This window comes from Rhodnius prolixus, unplaced genomic scaffold (genome assembly GCF_049639745.1).
Source record: "Rhodnius prolixus isolate KJV_2025 unplaced genomic scaffold, Rpr scaffold_10, whole genome shotgun sequence".
NCBI classification, from domain to species: domain Eukaryota; kingdom Metazoa; phylum Arthropoda; class Insecta; order Hemiptera; family Reduviidae; genus Rhodnius; species Rhodnius prolixus.
Genome location: NW_027411615.1, coordinates 2,150,835 through 2,171,317, shown reverse-complemented (window position 1 = coordinate 2,171,317; position 20,483 = coordinate 2,150,835). Strand labels below are relative to the sequence as shown.

The 20,483-nt window shown below is 30.6% G+C and overlaps 1 protein-coding gene across 3 annotated transcripts in view; it reads left to right on the top strand.

Moving 5' to 3' along the window:
• The window catches only part of LOC141457080 (ATP-binding cassette sub-family G member 1-like), a 39,014-nt gene that overhangs the window by 1,836 nt on the left and 16,695 nt on the right, over positions 1–20,483 (top strand). For 2 of the 3 annotated variants that reach the window (XM_074133596.1, XM_074133595.1), the window contains exons 2-12: positions 10,209–10,326; positions 10,560–10,743; positions 10,836–10,981; positions 11,322–11,560; positions 11,656–11,775; positions 12,249–12,412; positions 12,525–12,693; positions 13,925–14,025; positions 14,106–14,261; positions 14,978–17,303; positions 18,439–18,720. In XM_074133596.1, the coding sequence (XP_073989697.1) occupies positions 10,209–10,326; positions 10,560–10,743; positions 10,836–10,981; positions 11,322–11,560; positions 11,656–11,775; positions 12,249–12,412; positions 12,525–12,693; positions 13,925–14,025; positions 14,106–14,261; positions 14,978–15,325 (1,745 nt within the window). In that variant the 3' untranslated portion in view covers positions 15,326–17,303; positions 18,439–18,720. Of the gene's footprint in view, positions 1–10,208; positions 10,327–10,559; positions 10,744–10,835; positions 10,982–11,321; positions 11,561–11,655; positions 11,776–12,248; positions 12,413–12,524; positions 12,694–13,924; positions 14,026–14,105; positions 14,262–14,977; positions 17,304–18,438; positions 18,721–20,483 lie in introns of those variants that run through there. The other variant, XM_074133597.1, reaches the window with a different exon arrangement.

Below are 20,483 nucleotides of genomic sequence, written 5' to 3'. Positions count from 1 at the left end.
TCAAGCTACTTTGCCTTCAGAGCCTTAATGAAATGTTCAGTCGCTAGATTGTAAACTTCAAAAATAACATCTTCAACATTAATATTAGATTATAGTTTTAGAGAATGCTTTTTAAAATTTGCGAGAAAGATGAAAAGGAATTCCGGTATTTTTTAGTTTAGATTGTTTTAACTAAATTTTCAGAAACAATTCGTAGCAATAATTACAAATTTTACTTTATCTTAAGTAAGAGATTGTTAAAATTATTTCCATTTTTATGGTTAGTTTTTAACTGAAAACCCACGTTTTGAGATCTCTTCAGTAAAAAAAAAGGGTTTTTAAAAAAGTGTGTGGATATAAAAACGTTAGTTTAAAAATGGAAAATTGCAAGAAGCTTAGCGTTTATAATTCCGTTTGAATATTCACATGGCATCTGACAGAAACCTATGGAACAAAGTATTTGTTTTTTCTTCCCATTTATTTCTAGACGTTTTATTTGTAAGAGTTTCCCAATAATATGGGTTTAAGGACACTTCCAAAGAAGGAAAAATATCTTTCGACTTTATGACTTTTCCTGGCACTTTTCAAGGAGATATATTGTCTTTCCAAAACTTTGAAGTTTGAAAAAGAACTGATTAGATTTTGCCTTTTTTTTCAGATTTGTATTAAGTTCACAATGTTTTTTTTTCTAAACTTGAGTATGTATAACCGTAGGGGGAAATGGTTTAGCCACTTCTTCAGGGATATTGGCATCCCTGCGGGTATCCCAGCCTAACAACACAAACAATATTTACATTACACTATACATATAGAACCTGCAGAGATAGTTAGTTGTGTACAACTATTGGGATTCAGCAAACCCACAGATTAACTCCAGTTCATCCTTATATTCACTGAACGAACATAACATATAAACAAGTTTACACATGCCTAAATTTAAGTACCAACACTGATACTTAGGGAGCCACAATAGTAAAAAAGTGAAATAAAGTAATGCCTATATTTTCAGACGAGCTTTACATTTAAGTACCAATTAGGTGCCTGTCGTGGACGGAGGCAACTACCAAACATACTTTACTAAAAATTTCTCAATATTATTATTATTATAATATTTTTTATTTGTTTTATAGGTTATAAACTTGTAACAAAAGGAGTTGGTTTTATCCTTATCAATTATATACATATATACAACATCAATGCATACAACTTGGTACAAAAAATACAAACAAAATAATAAAGAACTAACGTACAATTAAATTCAAACATTACTCATTTAACAGAAATGACCGTAAAATTAGTATATTTTTAACATATACTATGTTACACTCTGTGAATGTTTCTATGAGAATAATCCTTAGCTAATCTTTCCATTTCTCTCGCTAGATTGTTGTTGTCAAGGTTTAAACTTTGCCTATAAATGCTATATGCAGGACATTCTAAAAACAAATGAGCGATATTTTCACGCTGACCTCCGTTACAAACCATACAAAATTTATTTGAATCTATTTTATATATAATATTTTTAACAGTAAACTTCAGTACATAAGGTCCTGGACATTCTGGACATTTCAAGGAATAATCTAATTGTATGAAATGATAATTTGTTATTAACATATGGTTGTAATGTTTGTTTATTAAGTTAAGAGTTTTTGGTAAAAGTAAGAAAACTAGAATTTATCATTTTGTCATAATCCATCGTAATTAAACTTTCTTTATATTTCTCTAACAGCGTGCGAACATGGGACTTATTTTTTATAAAGGATACCAAATCATTTACATTCAGCAATAAATTTGACAGTTGCAAAACTATAGCATAATGAATCCTTAACCGTCCAGTCTCCAATCGTACAAGATAACCTGGTGTGTTACGAGAAATTTGGATTAGTCTTTTTATAAAAATTTAAAACTGCGCACCCTTTCCAAGTCCTCTAAGTGTCTGAGTACCCATACTGGTGAACATACATAAATGTATTTCTTACCAAAGAGTCAAACTGATACACCTGGGAATCCCACGATTTACATTTAGCTCTACATAATATTTGCATTACTACACTGGTTACTGCATTAAACTTACAAATAAACGCCTGAGAAGTTTGATTATACAAAGCAGATTTAAAAAATGGTATACCAAGATATGTAAACAGATTTACCAATTCTATTTTAGTATTATTGTAATAAAACTGTCAATGTCTGACCGGACTTCTACCTTTACCAAACTATAATATTTTCGATTAATTTACATTCATGACAAGCTTAAAATTTCTCAATATAAACTATAAAATACAAGGCCCATAACGGGGATCGAGTCCAGTATCACAATACACATTAGCTTTGTATGTCTCGCTTCTAACTATTCGGCTACGGCGACGCCGTGAGAGCCACAATAGGTCTTTTAGGATGCAGGGGATTTGATTTATGTACATCCATAACCTTTTTAATCAATAATTTGCAAACATGTAGATTCATAAATATTATTTTAATCTTTAAGATTTTTTTTTTAGAGTGAAGAATTCTTTCTGGTTTGAGAAACCTTCTTTCTATTGCGTCTTTTCAGTATAATGTTCGATTTTGCAAATTGTATAATGTTAATAGGACGTAAAAAATTCGGAATTAAAAAAAAAAGTGCATGAGTTTAACCTTGACGATTTAAGAGGTTAACTGATCGTGTGATTTTTCTCACTCACTTCAAATATAATATTCAATAATGTAGGTATTCTTCATAAATTAATAAGGTTTTTTTCATCTTTCATGAAAAACATTGTTTCACGCCTAATTGCCTTATTGTTATTATTATTATTTTTTGTTAATATCATTTAATTATTAAACTATTTATATGTATTATAAAATAAACTCAGAACATACCGTTTCAGAAAATTAAAATACGTGCCTAATAGGTTATCAGAACCACGCTACATTTATTATTCAACATTTTGTCAAATGTTTGGGGAAGAAACCACTATAAAACTGCCATTCACGAATTTTTACTGATCGTGAACCGAATAAAGAGCAGTCATCCTCAATCAAATCAGTATTTCAGACATCATAGCCAAGATTTTAACATTTTATGAAATCGAGTTGACTTCTCTTTTCATCCCAAGGGAATGTCTCATTGATTGATTTTCTTCTTGTCATAAGTTCTATTCAAGGTAAAACGGGAGAACTGGGCTGAAAAAGTAGTACATATGAAGTTAATCCTTAATTCTTATAAACTTAACTTAATATCTTAAGAGTTCGAGTGAATGTTTCTCAATATAATGTATGAGGGGTTGCTGAAATTTTATTTTTCTTGCTTTGAAATGTTATAAACTTTTTTCAAAGAGTATTCTGTTAAATATGTGTTGAAAATGCGTTTCTCTCTCTCTCTCTCTATTTGGAAAACGTTGTGCCATAGGTGTGTGCCTTTATCATTGAAGACATTCCTAACTCAATTAATTCGAGAAAAAGGCACAATAAATTAGGTATAATAGAAAAGGTAAACAAAACTAAAATAAAATTCAATCAAGAAGGCATCAGCAACATATGATTATTAACCATGAGTGTAATATCCCTAGCATCTTTACACATCTCGTGAAGCTCTCCTCTACGAAAGCTACTCCTGATGGTACTCATAAGTGCCGTAACATTTGGGAAAAGAGAAAAATTAGATTTACAAACAAGTTTTCAAAACTCAAGACTGTTGAATTGACTAAAGCCTTACAGTAGCTTTTATAGCATCAAACTAACTTTTTAAATTTTATTTTATCATTAACTCTAGTAGAGTTACTGTTGGGTTTCTAAATTTATCGCAATCTAAAAGAATAATTATTTAAGGAACTTCAAAACATATTAGTGACTACAATTAAATTTGAAACTCGATGTAAAAATTCTTATATTAAGGTTAAAGTAACACTTTTCAAAACTGTAATTAAATCACTTTACACTTTTCTTAAAGTAAGTACGCTCGGAAATTGAACACAAAGAATTAAACATAATGAATACGATTTGTGTCAATAACCTTTTAGAAGATGCTAAGAGAAGTGCTAGTATAATCCAATTGCAATATAATGACATAATTCCTTGTAACATAGATTGTCAGTTGAGTGCAGATTGAAGGTTTTGTAACTTTAATTTGAATGTTCTAGTATTTCTATTTTCCAGCGTTGCAACTATCACATTGATGAAATTATGAACAATCCTAAAAGATACTTTTGAAGTCCCTAAAAAAATTACAATCTTTTGAAGCAACCGTGTGGCTACAGCGTGACCTAAAAATGGAAACTAAAAATCATTGATTCAACTTAGATGATTGTGGTAAAAGAACGTCCGTTTCCAGAGCCTAAATTATGGAATGTCAGAGAGAACTGAAGTTCCACTTACGACATATTCTCCTGTAAGTTTTTAACCAGAGATCCTAACGCTATTTAACAGATTTTTGGGTGGTTCTCGGTGATCGTGAATGATGAGTGTTTCCATTCGCTACAAGTAAGTACAACTGCGTTGTGATCACTCTAAGGCAATTTCATACTAGCATTCTGTAGACCTTTTTTCAATTTCATAGTAAGAGGCTTTCGGCTGTTTGAGAAAATAAAGACGCTGGAATCTTGTAATCTTGTAATCTTAGTTGCACAAATTATTATTGTAACTAGATCTGTCCAAAAAACTAGTTTTATACACTTATTTTTCTCTATCTTTAAGCCTTCTATTCTACTGCCATAACGGTTCGATAAAGGAACTAAAGAAGTTTAATTGTATTGGATTTGCTTACTAACGTTTGCAAGATCTTCACTCTCGTAACTTATAGGATTCTAACTCTTTTCTATCTCATTGAATCTGCTAAGTTTTGAAACAGTATCATTTAACAAAATTATAAAGTTACAAAAAATATTAATGACAATGAATGCTGTTTTTATTGGCTTAAAGACAGTAAACAAAGATTTTTCTAGCAAATTAGAAAAAAAATATAGAATTATAGCGAGCAAAAGTAAAAGATGAAAAATTACTTTAAGTAATGAATGTTGTGTATAAATACCGAACATAAATTGAATACATAACAATAATTAATTTATTATTATTATATTTTACTTTTACCGACAATTATAATTTTATAATTTTCTGTTATGTGTTGTTTTTTAGGCCTTGAAAAAGACACAAAATGGTCGGAATAATTGTAACAATTGTATATTAAATATATTTAAAAAAAAAAAGAAAAAAGCTTTTGCTTTTAACGGAACCTTCTTTAAAAAAAGAAGAATCAATATAATTATGTAAATTTTAAGATAATTATGTAACGGGGATAACAAAGTCGAGAAGCATTTATTTATATTTCAATTAACAAACATAAATCTCAGGCAATAATACAGGAAACGTAAAATCATGAATTTTAATTCTTCATTGGCTTTTTATTTAATTATTAACTTCTAGGTACAGCTGCACTGACACTATAAATAGAATTGTAAATAAAGTGAGGTAACAGATGGTAAAGGAATTATCAGTTACAGGTGTAAAGAATTTATTGTCACAACAAAGAAATAAGACTTAAAAAAAAAAAAAATCACACGACTCTCAATACAAAGCTCGAGGTTTACTTTTTTCATAATTTGCAATTTTTATAAGGATTTAATTAATCAATTAAAGTACTTTGAAAGTTGACTGGGGTTCCTTGACTCTGGGGAATTGTTAGATATCTACAAAACTAAAATCTATTGCTACCTGAAAGATCTGTTATGGTTCCCATATCTTCCTCTATTAGTTAATAGCATATATATCAGTTGGGAATGTGTTAGTGGCTGAGTGAGTGATTGAGTGTGAGTAAGGTGAGCTCGAGTTTGTAGGTGGGCTCCTTAAACCCAAATAGTTGGACACATCATCATTCTCTGCAGGTCTTTTGTATCTCTCTGTGTTTCTGTGTCAGAGGTAATCAGAACTAGTGGTCCTACTGGTTTGGTGATGGGCAGAGACGCTAATATCCCTGAAGAAGTGGTAACTTTACTGTAGATCAACGGACGTTCTATCTTCACGGACGTTTCTTTTCAGTAAAGAGGGCTTCAGTTAAAAATATCTTTATTATCTTACATAACTGTTCCATTAACCTAAAAGTCTTTTAAAATATATACTTTTTCAAAAATCTTTTGCCCAATCGTTTAAAATTTGATTGGGCTGCCCAAGATCAAAGTAATGTTTACATGTAGTATAAACAAAGTAGTGTCTACACAGTCGCTTCTCACAATAATCCTGTTTAAAAATAAATAAATTTATAATCAAACATTTCTTTCAAAAGTTCAGGAGATCACAAAAGGTTTAAATAAAAACTCCATGTCGAAAATTTAATATACTCTCAGTACAAAAAAAGAAAAATATGTTAATTTCAACAAAAATACACTTTAGAACATTGTCAGCAAATTAGTATTTGGCTTAATCGTGGGCTACATTGAAATTATAAAATTTCTTGACAAACTGCCGGAGAGAATAAGGCCAATGTCTAGATTAATGAACGTTTCATAAGCTAATGAAGATCCATGGTCTAATTTAAATTATAAAAACTAGGGCAGTCTGTCTAGTAATAAAACTGGACGATTTGAGAAGAAACCTCACCATAATTTGTGGTATAAATAATAGTGACTACTGGTCTCAAAAATTGTGAATATATATTCATTTATATATTCTAATTTAAATTAATAAAATAAAAAATCTAGCGTGAACGAATTTCCTTTACTACTTACAACTACAGTGGAGTCTCGGTTATCCGTCACCCTTTTATCCGTCCATTCCAATTGACCGTCTCACTCTCCTCAGTATTTACAAATTTAAAAAACCCAAAAAATTATTTTAAAAAGAAAACTTTTTAAAACATTTATTTTAAGTGTCACAGAAATTTTAAAGAGTCCTTTAGCCTTAAAAAAAAAGAGTCCTTTTGTCTTAAAAAAAAATCTGGGGTGTACCCCCATTTGATACGGTACATAAAAGCAAATACATATACAAATAGAAACAATAGGAACAAGGACCGGGCGCATAAGTATGTTTAAGAGTCCATCATTCGACAGTTTGTGGGTTTTTCCCTAAAAAGATCAACCACAAACAAAACCGCCCACAATACCGATTAGATGTCGCAGACATTTGAAATTCATTAATTTTAATACACAATAGAATGAATTGAATAATGAAAGATACCTGACCTTTAAGGCTTAAGCGTATAAACGTATAAAATATTTGTATACAAGTTAATACAAAGTTTTATACACGTTAAACAAAAGAATCTGGAAATTTTCCTGTTTTTTTCCATTATCCGTCTATTCGAGTATCCGTCACGTGTCCGGTCCCGGTCATGACGGATAACCGAGACTCCATTGTATTCCCCAAGTCTGACTAACAAATTATCTTCAAACTCTAAACTTATATTTGATTCTTTTCTTGAGAGTGAATCCAACCACCCTGTCTCTCAGTGATGCAATTGTTGGGTTCAGAGTAATTTGTGGTAAATACGAAGATGCTTCCTTTGCCTCACTTTGCTCACATCTTAAATTTTACGTAAGAGATTGTACTTGTAAAATAAATGAAAACATAATCAAAAATTAAAATTTACATGTACCATTTTAATAGTTCTAGACTGCTCTATGTGGAAGACGTTCCGATTTTAATAAGTGTAGCCGTCTAATTAGCCTAATACTAATTTGCTAGATATGTCCTAAAGTAAAAAAAAAAAATCTTACTTAAAGATTGGCTTTCGGAACAAAGATAAATAAATCGAGTACTGGTCCCTTACTTTGGACTCCAAATTCTGTAAGTTGAATTAATTGTCCACTTCTTCAGATATACTTTAGTTGTGCTTTTTGACAAATATACATTTATTAGTTCTAAGCATGTCACGAACTGGGGACCTCCCATTTAGAATGTTAATGTCATAAAAGCGCTCCTTAAAATGCTAAGAGAGAGAGCGAAAACAAGATTGTGGTAGTAGGAGAAAGAGAGAGCATAAACTATGGCCATAGCGGGAAGCCAGAGTTATTTGATTTTAATATCCAGACCCAAGATATACTCCCCACCCCCTTCTTTATCAGTCAATTGAGTATGGAGGTCACATCTTGGCATGTAAGGGCATAGCCAGTAGTAAGGTGTTTTAAGTTTGGCTTCTAATGAAAACCCGCGTAGTCTTCTATAAAAGTTAATATCTTAAGGGTCTATGGTTGAACATGACACGTTTAAAATGGGTTGATGGAATCACGCAACTAGCGCAAGTATGTGGAATGTCAGGCAGTGTGTATGTGTATGTGTGCAGTCGCACGTGAATCAGTGTTAAATTGGCTACATGAACTCACCCAAAGGTCATGGTTAACCTTTACCATCTATGAGTCAAATATACCATGCCATTACGGCACTTTAAAAACAAAAACCAAAAAAAAAAATACTACACTAAATTCAGAGCTTTATGCGAATATTGTTACAATTATTGAAATAATTTGTTTAAAATAAGAATAAGTATTGAGATTGAATTATATATTGAGTCGGAGAATAATAAGTAGGCAATAGAAATGAGAGGGGTCAAGCAGGCATAGATGTCAATTGTAAAATGGCAGGTAATTATAGCTTATTAAACATTATTTGAAATAGTGATACTGCGAAATGTAGACTAACTTAATTTATTTTTAATTCCTTAAAATGGCCGAGCGGAGAAAAGCTACAGTTAGACCAGAAACTGGGATGAATCACTCACGTAAATTCTATTAAGTGCACTTTTAGGAGAATGCAATTAGGCTTTCCGAAACACTGCAGTGGGATACATAATGATTGTTTTTTTTTTTGGTACTGTATTGCCACCTGTATAACACTAATAAGTATTTAATATTTCTCAAATTTTGGGAGTTTAAAGAAAATTTGTTGAGTGAATTTTGAGAATGTTGTGAGTAAGAGGTAGTCATAATAGTATTGCTAGATTTAAAAAAAAAATTAATCCTCTAAACAAAGTTCAAATAATCCTAAACTTAGGAAGTTCTTCTGATACATTCTAAAGTCAGCTTACAATTCAAGCATGTTAAAGTTATATTTTATTCGAAATAGCAATACACTTACATTACTATATCCCTTAAAATCACAACTGTAAATTTGTAAATTATCTCGCAATCTATATCTCTTATATTAAAATATAAAACCTATCAGCTTAAAAGTGGCGGTATGGAAGAATGCGGAACTTTTTAAAGGTGATACATTTGTCTCTGAACGTTTTGTAGAAGAGTTCAAATACACCCAGCAATCCTTGTATATGTACTTGTTCTCTAATGAGTTGGTGTATCTTTATAGAACTCACTACTGGCCGGTGACGAATTTTAGCCTTTCTTAAATGTCTCCATTTAAGAAGCTTTTGTCTCGAATTTCTTCTTTTTTTTCGTTTTTAGTTCTGTTTAAGCAAAATTAACCCTTAAGGTAATCTGAACTAGTTACTTCTTTAGGGTCCTATCAAATTCTTAGTGTAATAAATAGTTTAGATCAAAACTATTTTTCTTTCTATTTCTTTTTATAAATCTTCACCAAATCTAGTTAAATTTACAAACATTTTACATGGACAAACTTATCCAGTATGTGCTGCTACCTGACGGCATTTTTTTGAACTAATGTCAGTAATGGAATAATTATTTTATATTTTTTTAATAAAATTCTTTTTTACTTAACCAATTAAATAAGGGATTTTAATTATTTTTTAAAAAAATAAGAATATTTATTGTATAAAAATCCTTTAACCTAATATAATTAATTTTAGATTTCATTTAATAATGTTAAGAGTCAAAATTGATTTTAGGTGTAATTAGCATCTAAGTTTTAACAAATGTGGAGTATTGTTAATCTTTTTTTGGTAATTGATTCATTATTTTAAAGGTTAGAAAGATTATTGCCAATTTCAGTCTTTATTTCTTTGCCAAGCTTTCGATACAGGGGACTAAATCATGTTCAAGGCTTATTAACAATCATAATAAAGGTGATTTGAGAGGTAGGTCGATGAAAACTAATTCCTCAACATCTAGATCGAACATTTATGCATTTATTTATTTATGAGTTTACTAAATTACTAAATGTGGAAAACAAAAACAAAACAAAAAAACTCGTTATCAAAGATGGAATCACTGAAGTTAGAACAATATTTTCTTTAAATTATCTTCCAACTGGTGCTGCAATCTTTAGTATTTATTCGTGACTAAGCACTACTGTTATTCATTTTTTGCCACCAATTCGCATAAATTACTTTTAATATTATTTTATTTCAGGTGGAAAAGAATTATTACATTCAGTGAGTGGTGAATTCAGATCTGGCGAATTAACGGCAATTATGGGACCATCTGGAGCTGGGAAATCAACTCTCCTAAATATTTTAGCTGGATACAAGTAATAGTTTATTTATCTACGAGTTATGGTTACTTAAAAAAAAAGAAGACGTTTATTGGCTTCTTATGCGCATCTATTCTTGATAGTCTTTTAATTGCACAAGAATTAGGAATTCTTTAGAATGTTTTTTTTTTCTGTAATTACTCGTGATTAATACATAAATCCATGTATATTTCATTATTTATTAATTATTTTATTAAATATATATGTATATATTTAAAAAAAAAAACTAGAAAGGAAGGCTACACTGGTAAAGTGATGTTCAACGATCAGGAGAGATGTTATACCACAGAAAGATCATGCTATATAATGCAGGAAGACAATCTACATCCACTTCTTACAGTTAAAGAAATCATGTACATGGCTGCTGCGCTAAAACTTGGATTTCAACATTCAGTCAAGTTTAGATCTAAAAGGGTAATCCAAAAAATTAAAATAAAACTACTTTACTTGAGCTTGAGATATTTAAATTTATCGTCTCATAATGACAATTTTATTATTGTTCGTAGATAATTCAAATTTTGGAATCTCTTGGATTGCTGACATCTCTAGACACCATGACAGGTAGACTCTCTGGCGGACAAAAGAAAAGACTGGTTATTGCTTTAGAACTAATAGATAACCCTCCAGTTATGTTCTTCGATGAACCTACAAGGTTTGTTTCACTATTGAGAGCTTATCCAATATTGCTTATCCAAAAAAAAATTGTTTTCAAAATAATTTCAAGGAAACATTGTTGTTAAAAAAACTGGTTCAGCTACATTTTCCGGGATTTTAAAAAGTCTCGAGTTATACAATATGCCTACTCTTAAATAAAATCATTCGAAGAAATGACACACATGATAGAATCTATAAAAATGGTTTATTTTCTCTTTTCTTGAACGAGATTGTACATTTTTTTTCCGGCCTAAGCGCTAAAATTACTTGAAAACCAACCTTAAGGGTAGACCAACCTTTTCTTCTAATACGAATGTTTACATTTACATATGTTTCAGTGGTCTTGACAGTAGTTCAACTAAGCAATGTATTAGCCTTTTAAAAGAGCTATCCCTAGATGGCAGAGCAATCATTTGTACAGTACATCAACCTTCGGCTTTAGTATTTGAAATGTTCGATCATTTATACTGCCTATCTGACGGAAAATGCTGTTATTCTGGTAGTCCAAATTTAATGAAAAATTTCCTATCAAATTTAGGACTTGTCTGTCCGGAATATCATAATCCAGCTGATTTTTGTAAGTGATCTGTGATTTTTTTGCTGTTGTTGTGATAAATTCTTTACAAAATTACTTAGTAATATAGTTTCTTTTAATCTTCTGTAATCGTCTAGTGTTGGAAGTATGTTGTGGAGAGTACGGTGAATATTGTGAAGTCTTAATTGAAACTTCAAAAAATGGTAAATGCTCAGATTGGAGAAGAATTTCTTCCTGGAACAGTATTTATTTACCAAGTAAGTTGAACAACTTATCATTAAACTCACAATTTAAGTGTAAATTCTGGCTTAAATTCTAAGTTTGCCTCTGATTTCGGCCTCAGTTCATAAAGATGTTCTTGTATAGGAGCAATCAATACCTAAAACTAGTTATCTACCAATTTATGATTAAGACAATGTGTATTTTACCTACAAGCATAACATTTGTTATAAGCCCAACTGATGAGTAAAATGTTTACTTTAAAAATGACTCACTTAGCGTATAACCTACCAGCTTGTTTTACCATTTACTCAGTAACACGAGGTTCTAAATTTTGTACTGCTAGAGTGAAAACGTATGACGGTTAATGAGCTCCGCCAGGTTGATGAGGGGCTCAGGAAGACTCGAAACGTTTTCCGTTTAAAAAAAAAAAAAAAAAAAAAAAAAAAAAAGTTGAGACTGAAAAGGCTCTTATTATATTCCGCAAGTTGTCAAGCTTTCTATCTTTCAGCTGTTGGTGCCAATGAAACAAAACCAGTGCGAACACCTCTTCTACCATCATCAGATGAAGAAATTTTAAAACTCCAGACTGGATATACAAAATTTCATCTCAGTTTCTGTGGACAAGTTGCTATACTAATAAAAAGAACATGCCTCACTCTAGTCAGAGATAAAGTATGAGAGATTTTTTACTGCAACACATAAAAAAATATTGTATTCTTGCTAAATTACTTTGCTTTTTTTTTTATTTATATATTAATGTTAATAAAAAAACTTTCTGCTGCAGTTTCACATGTATTGCCGTCTTATTATGCACTTGGCTATTGGTCTTCTGATTGGAATATTTTTCTTTGGAATTGGAAACGATGCCGGCAGAGTGTTCAACAATTTCAGCTTGCTGTTTTTCAGTACAATATTCCAAGCGTTTTCTGCATTACAGTCAATGATCATATCATGTAAGTTAAACCACAATAAGCCTAATACTCACGAATGATGTAATAAACTTCCTAGCTTCCTATTTTCTATTGCAAACAACTTATTTTATTTAAACAAATTTTTAAAGATCAAATTTTTCAAAGGTTGTTTTACTTTAGTTTTTATCCAAAGTTAGCCTTAGCAGATTAACCATTAGGAGCGTTCTATTAAATGATTATTTCTGTTTAAATTGATGTTAGAGGAAAGTTTACTGCCACAATTAACCGCTTGTTTTTTGTATCAATAGATGTGGTTAGCGTCTGCTTCGAGAAAAAAAGACATATTTTTACTTATTATATACTACAATTTTTACAATCTCTTTTGAGATACTCATCTGTGGTATAGGAAAACTTTGACAATAATAGTGTTTTAATTCTTTCTTAAATTTACTGATGTTGATTCCAATTTAAACGGAGATCCAGACAAATAAAAGTCTGTGCCAATTGGTACCTTTGACTTGACGATATCACGTGCATTTTAGCCTCTACACCTAAACTTACTTGGATTCAAGCACCAACAGAACTCTTGCCAACATATAACATCAGGACGAAATAAAAATGCCTGTAAAGAGAAATAGTTCCCGACAGCCTTAAACCTTTCCTAACCTTACATAAATCATCCTCAATTCTCTCTTTTATTGCTTGAACGCTATCGTCACCCCAGAGGCACGCTTCCCCACAGTTTCAATAAGGACTGAGTGAAACAGCTGATGTAAGTTGCTCAATTGTCTAATCAAACAATTCTGACTACTCAGTTTCTTGGACAGTTTCACAAATGTGGGCTTCCAATTTAATCCAGATTAACCAGATTTAGAATTCAGCATTCGGTGATTTCCTTCAACGAGAAAACCAGTTCTTGTGTCTTTGATTTATTCATTATCAAATGATTCTACCTTCTCGACAATTCATGGATGTAGATAGTAGGGTTACTTAGTTTGGTTGTTAAATTTTGAAGCCTTATTTTAATTTGAAGATTAATGTGGCTTTGCAGTTTTGGTTTTTCAAATTAGCTAAATATATTTTCAACTTGACGCTTTATTATTGCAATTGTAACTTTTACTTTGATTAGTTTGATGTAGAATCATATATAAAGTATATGGGAAACATAACCTCATCTGGCATCCCCGTATAAAATTACCAATTTTCAACTTTCTTGTTTGACTGAATGACGAAAATCAGTGCCAACAAAACATACATAAATTTCTTGTTCTAGTCCCGTTGGAAGTTCCTGTAATAAGAAGAGAATACTTCAATAGATGGTATTCAATAAAGGCATACTATTTAGCCAACACTATAGCAGATTTTCCAATTCAGGTTACTTTTTTGATTTTTTGTTTTAAGCTTTCTTGTTTTTTTTTTTTGTGATCTTAATATCTGATAATTTCATTTTTCAGACAGGATGTTCAATTCTATATTGTTCAGTTGTATACTGGATGTCTGGCCAGCCGCACGAATGGTATCGTTTCTTTATGTTTCTGTTCATCTGCACAATAGTTTCACTGTTAGCTCAAAGTATGGGTTATCTTTTAGGATGCTGTATGAAAGTTATGGTAAGAAGTTATCTCTAAAAAAAAAGAAGTTTTTTGAATTTTGGTTTAGAAAAAACAACTGCTTCGGTTTTCAACAATTTTTTATTTATCTAATTTCTAGAACAACCCTTTCACTTTTCCTTTACAATTATAAAATGATCCTAATTTTGGATAATTTTCAAATTTCAAACACTCATTCCTCCTAGCTTGCAGAATTAGAGGCCTCCTTTATCAAAACCTCCCTACTTCAACGTAAATATTGTGACGGCTCAATTCAAAGCCTCTAGCCATTAATAGTTTCCATGTTCCCATCTAAAGTGTGCACAATGTGAAGTAGGAGTTTGTTTGTGGCTAAGTTCCCTTCTTAGACGCAACGTAAGTGGTGTTCCTCTTGCGATAGATTCCTAGTACAAACGCTAAGCCTCGTTTAGAAGTGACGGCTTCATTTCCTTCTGCCGGAAATATGATTACATTAAAATAACATTCTGTATGATATCCTACAGTTATGTTTATCAATAAATGGACAGCTCTCGTCCATCGGTATCACTGCTATGTCGTGATAGATACATCATTACTGGAAATGTTAATAGAAAAATGCTATGGAACTAGTTCAGCTACCTTTTATCCAAATTTTAACCACATGTTTCACGAAACTTTCAAACGAAAACCTATTGAAAGTAACTAATAGACATGATACCCTAATTACTATTAACCATGTTTTATTTTATTTTTTTCAGAATGGAGTGATATTTGGTCCACTTGCAATCATGCCTTGGGTAGTGATGTCCGGATATTTTTTACAGTTACGCGACTCACCTTACTGGTCCAGACCATTCTTCAAGATTTCCTATTTCCGCCATGGGCTAGAAGGATTGGTTACCGCAATTTATGGATACTCCCGTCCATCTTTACCATGTATTTCTGAAGATTATTGTCATTATGTATCGCCAAAGAAATTTTTAAAAGAGTTAGACATGGCTGAAGTTAGCTACTTAACTAACGTAGCAGTTATACTTGGAATATACGCTACACTAAAGATTTTAACTTATTTTGTTCTAATCTATCAATTAAGACATAAAAGGTGATGTACCTTTTTTTTTGGATAACTGTACATTGTTCAATGAATTTCTTAAACTATTAAAGGCTACTTACCAAGAGATAGTAATATAAACGACTAATAATGTTCAAATTTAAAAACCAGTCTATACAAAAATTTTTATAACAAAATCATTTCTTTATTTTAAGACAAAGTGTAATATTTTCCTTGTAAATTGTGTTAGTCAAAGTTAGTCATATTTCCATTTTGTTTTTATACGTACGCCTTAACATTGAGATTAAGCCGTCCATAATTAAAGTTTAGCTAAAATCTAAATTAGAGTTTTGAAACAAAAATGAATTAATTGATTTATTAATTATGATTTACAAAACCTAGTTCCCTTGTTAGTAACGTTTAAGTTTATTGTTTAGTAATTAGTTTCTTAATTTAATTTTTCAAAATTAAAAAATGATTTGTATAATCTTGATAACGATTTTATAAAATAGAACTTTTCATTTTCTCTGTTGATCTCATTTGAGAGGAATTTTCTTAATGTTATTCGCTATTTAAACATTTTTTTTACATAAATGTATAGATTTTTAAAATAATAATAATAAAAAAAACTATTCAAAAGCACTATCAATTCAAAACACTAGTGTGCTCTCTGTAAATAAGAAATGCATTACTTACCGTATTGAACTGAAGTGGTCTTTCGTAGTCCGTTTAACCAAGAGACACATTTCCATTTTCACCCACGTGTATGCACAAACGGATTGCACAAATGACGATACAATGTGTACACACATTGAAACTATGGTAATTCTGAGCCACTACCTGAGATTGTAAACTAAGCTAACTGATGGACAAATTGCATAACTGGCAGGTAAGGTGAGGTTAGGGACGGAGAATAGATTGAGGGAACACAGCCGTTGAATGCCAATGAGAAACGTTTAAATAAACAAAACAGTTTGAAACTCCATTCCAGTAGCGTTGCATTGTACAAGTTTGGATCATGTTGTTCGAGTAAGTTAAATTGGTTACAGTGTTCCACATACAAAACCTTGTTTGCTTTTAGCCATGTTAAATGGTTATAATTTTTAATTTTATTCCTACTCTACAGATAATTTTGTTTTCTTTGACCTCTATCTTTGATGTAATGACTTGGTCACCTACTCTTATGACGAGGCCAAAATAAAGATAATGGGTTGCCTTGATTTGGTAAAGGAAATGTAAGAAACAGCGCTTGGAGGAAGTACTCAAGCTTTCTAGCTCAATTTTTGAAGGAGACATAAGGTGATAAGGTTTGTCCAGTGAGAAGCCCTAATCACTAACGATCATTTTAATAGGAGTTATCAAACTATCGATTAATGTACAGGTTTTAAATGAATAGCGATTATAAAAAAAACTTTTTTGATTCAGAACAAATAAAAAAAACTAATCAAAAAATCCATCCATCAACAAACCTTACCGATTTTTTTATTTTATTGTAATTTAACTGACATCAATTCGCAACAATCGGAAGTAAATATCGTTGTTTTATGTTCAACATTTATTTAAATTGGTTGGCACTATTGTCAAGTGTCCACAAAATATATTGTACATAATATATTAGTTTCAGATCCTAAGATCAAATCATCTGTATACATTTTTTATATAAATAGATATAAATATTTTATAACATTTTAATTTTATACTATTTTAATTTATAACATTTTAATTTTATGCTATTTTAATTTATAACATTTTAATTTTATACTATTTTAATTTATAACATTTCAATGATTTCCACTAAACAGTACATAATATGTCGTTGTCATGGTAACTACATTCATCAGCTGATACTAAAGTGAGGTAGGTTATCCTTGCCAATATGGTGGGGCCATTATCAGCTGTTGTGCTGTAACTTACCGTGTGGTCAAAGTTACTTGGGGTGTTCAATTCGGTGGAGCTCTACGGTCTTTATTACAACTTAATGGTGGAGTAACAAGTGCAGGCAGGATAAGAAGTAAATGGATTTCAATGAAAAAGTAAGTCAGCTAAAAGATTTCTTATAAATATATTTTATTTTATGTAATGATTGTTAACTTGAGATACCTCGGTGGCATTTAGTGTTTAATCTTATTTTTTTGTTAGCATAAGAAGCTTCTTGCTAAAACATTATCCTTTACAATTAAAATACATAAGAACATTAAAACTATAATCTTCAATTCGCATGTTTTACAATTTTTGTAAGTTTAAAGTTTACTGAATGTTACGAATTCCCTCTTATTCCTAAAACCTCCTTTAAGTCTTAAATACCTTCCCAAGGAAAGTATATTAAAAATATTTCTTAACTTTTTAATAAAATATTGAAGATACAGTTTGGAAGTATCAGATAAAAATTAAAATGTTAAAAGAGAAAAATCTTTAGAGTTTCCTTTCAAATTTTGACAATAAATTGATAATAATAGAAATGCTTTAAATATGTTCTTTGAAATACATTCGACATTTTCAAACGTATCGTGCTTTTATGTTCCCTGTGTATGTGTAGTTTCGGATATGTTCCTTTCAAAAGCATGTCAGAATTAAGAAAATATAAAAAAGCTATGAGATCAATAACTGAAATATACTAATTATAGGTCCTTATCAGAAATTATAAAGTGTACACCAAAAGAAAAATTAATTCAAATATTTAGTTGCAAAGGAACCGAGTACTAAATCAAAAGAATTAGCTTAACGTAAATAAATAAATAACTCTAAGTGATTTCTTGAACACTAAAAGAAAACAAAAGCCCCAAAAAGTTTATTCAGATCATCCTTCCGTCTCAAGAATTGGCTTTCTCGTTCCTTGATCTGTCTAAAGAGATGCTTTCTCTTAATCTTGGTATTTCTTCCATTACCTAGGTATTTCTTTCGCTATTGCTATCTTGTTAAGTATCTCCGTTAATACTGCAACTAATAATACCGAGGAAAATTGTATTAATTCATACGAGATTTTAACCCGATTAGTTGATTTTCTCAATTTCAATTCTTTTATAATAGAACTAATTTCATTAACCAAAAAAAGAGGAAAGTTAAACGTGGCATGCTCCATATCCGAACCCAGACTAAATCCTGAAATAGATTCTTTAAGATTTTCTTTACTAGATGTAATCTTGTAATAATCTGTAAATATTGCTTCAGTTTTTCAGGTATACGAAAGTACTCGTTGGAGCTAAAGGTACTTAGCTATCTGGAGGAAAAAACAAAGAATGGCCATTGCAAGAGCTTTGGTTAGAAATCCGAGTATACTAATACTTGACGAACTACACCGGCTTTGGATTCAATTAGCGAGTTGATTGTACCAGCAGCTTTAAACCGAGCAGCATGAAATAGAACTACTGTTATTGTTGCTACACCGATTATCAGCCATTAGGAATATGGATTTTTGATTGATATTGATCATTAGGAATCTTTGTTGCCCAGGTAAGACTCTTTACACTGTTTTTCTAGTAAATGTTTATTTTTTTAACGTTTCACTACCGTCGCTGGTCTTTTAATAAATAAATAAAAATCTGCTAGTATTTTCAAATGATGAATTAGATAATTTCACTCTCAAATTTTACGCTGATCAATTTGTACCATTTCAATGATTCCCACTAATCAATGCATAATATCCCGTCGTCATGGTAACATCATTTATCAGCTGATACTAAGTGAGGAAGGTTATCCTTGCTAATATGGTAGGGCCATTGTCAGCTGATGTGCTATAACTTACCGTGTGGTCAAAGTTACTTGGGGATGTTTAGTTCGGTAGAACTCTACGGTCTTTTTTACAACTCAATACTGGAATAACAAGTGCTGGCAGGACGAGAAGTGATTGTATTTCAATGAAAAAGTAAGTCAGCTAAAAGATTTCTTATAAATATATTTTATTTTTTGTAATGATCGTTAACTTGAGATACCTCGGTGGCATTTAGTGTTCAATCTTATTTTTTTGTTAACATAAGAAGCTTCTTGCTAAAACATTATCCTTTACAATTAAAATACATAAGAACATTAAAATTCTAATCTTCAATTCGCATGTTTTACAATTTTTGTAGGTTTAAAGTTTACTGAATGTTACGAATTCCCTCTTATTCCTAAAAACCTCCTTTAAGTTTTAAATACCTTACCAAGGAAAGTATATTAAAAATATTTCTTAACTTTTTAATAAAATATTGAAGATACAGTTTGAAAGTATCAGATAAAAATTAAAATGTTAAAAGTGAAAAATCTTTAGAGTTTCCATTCAAATTTTGACAATAAATTAATAATAATAGTAATGCTTTAAATATGTTCATTGAAATACATTCGACATTTTCAAACATATCGTGCTTTTATGTTCCCTAAGTATGTGTATTTTCGGAAATGTTCCTTTCTAAAGACTGTCAGAAATAAGAAAATATAGAAAAACTAAGTGATAAATATCTAAAATATACCAATTATAGGTTTTTTAAAGAAGTAATAATAATAACAGCCATTATCAGAAATTATAAGTGTACATCAAAAGTAGAATTAATTCAAATATTTAGTTGCAAAGGAACCGAGTACTAAATGAACAGAATTAGCTTAACTTAAATAAATAAATAACTCTAAGTGATTTCTTGGTCTCTAAAATGAAACAAAAGCCCATAAAAGTTTATTCAGATCATCCTTCCGTCTCAAGAATTGTCTTTCTCATTTCTTGATCTGTCTAACGAGATGCATTCTGTTAATCTGTATTTCTTCTATTTCGTAAATATTTCTTACCTTACTACTTTCTTTTTAAATAGCTCTGTTATTATTACAACTAATGATACCGAGAAAACTGTTATTAATTCATTTGAGATTTTATCCCGAGTAGTTGCTTTTCTCATTTTTAATTCTTTTATAATAGAACTAATTTCATTAATCAAAATAAGAGGAAAGTTAAACGTGGCATGCTTATTATCTGTACCCAGGCTAAATCCTGAAATAGTGTCAAATGTTTTTTCTCTTTTTACCATTTCGCTGTGGTTGGTCCATTAATAAATAAATGAAAATCTGCTAGTGTTTTGAACTGATTAATTTGATAATTTCAATCGCTAATTCAAAGCCAATCAATTTATTTCATTTCAATGATTCCTAGTAATCAGTAATAATATCCTGTTGCCTTAGTAACTTCATTCATATCAGCTGATACTAATGTCAGGTTATCCCTTCCAATATGGTAGGGCCATTATCAGCTG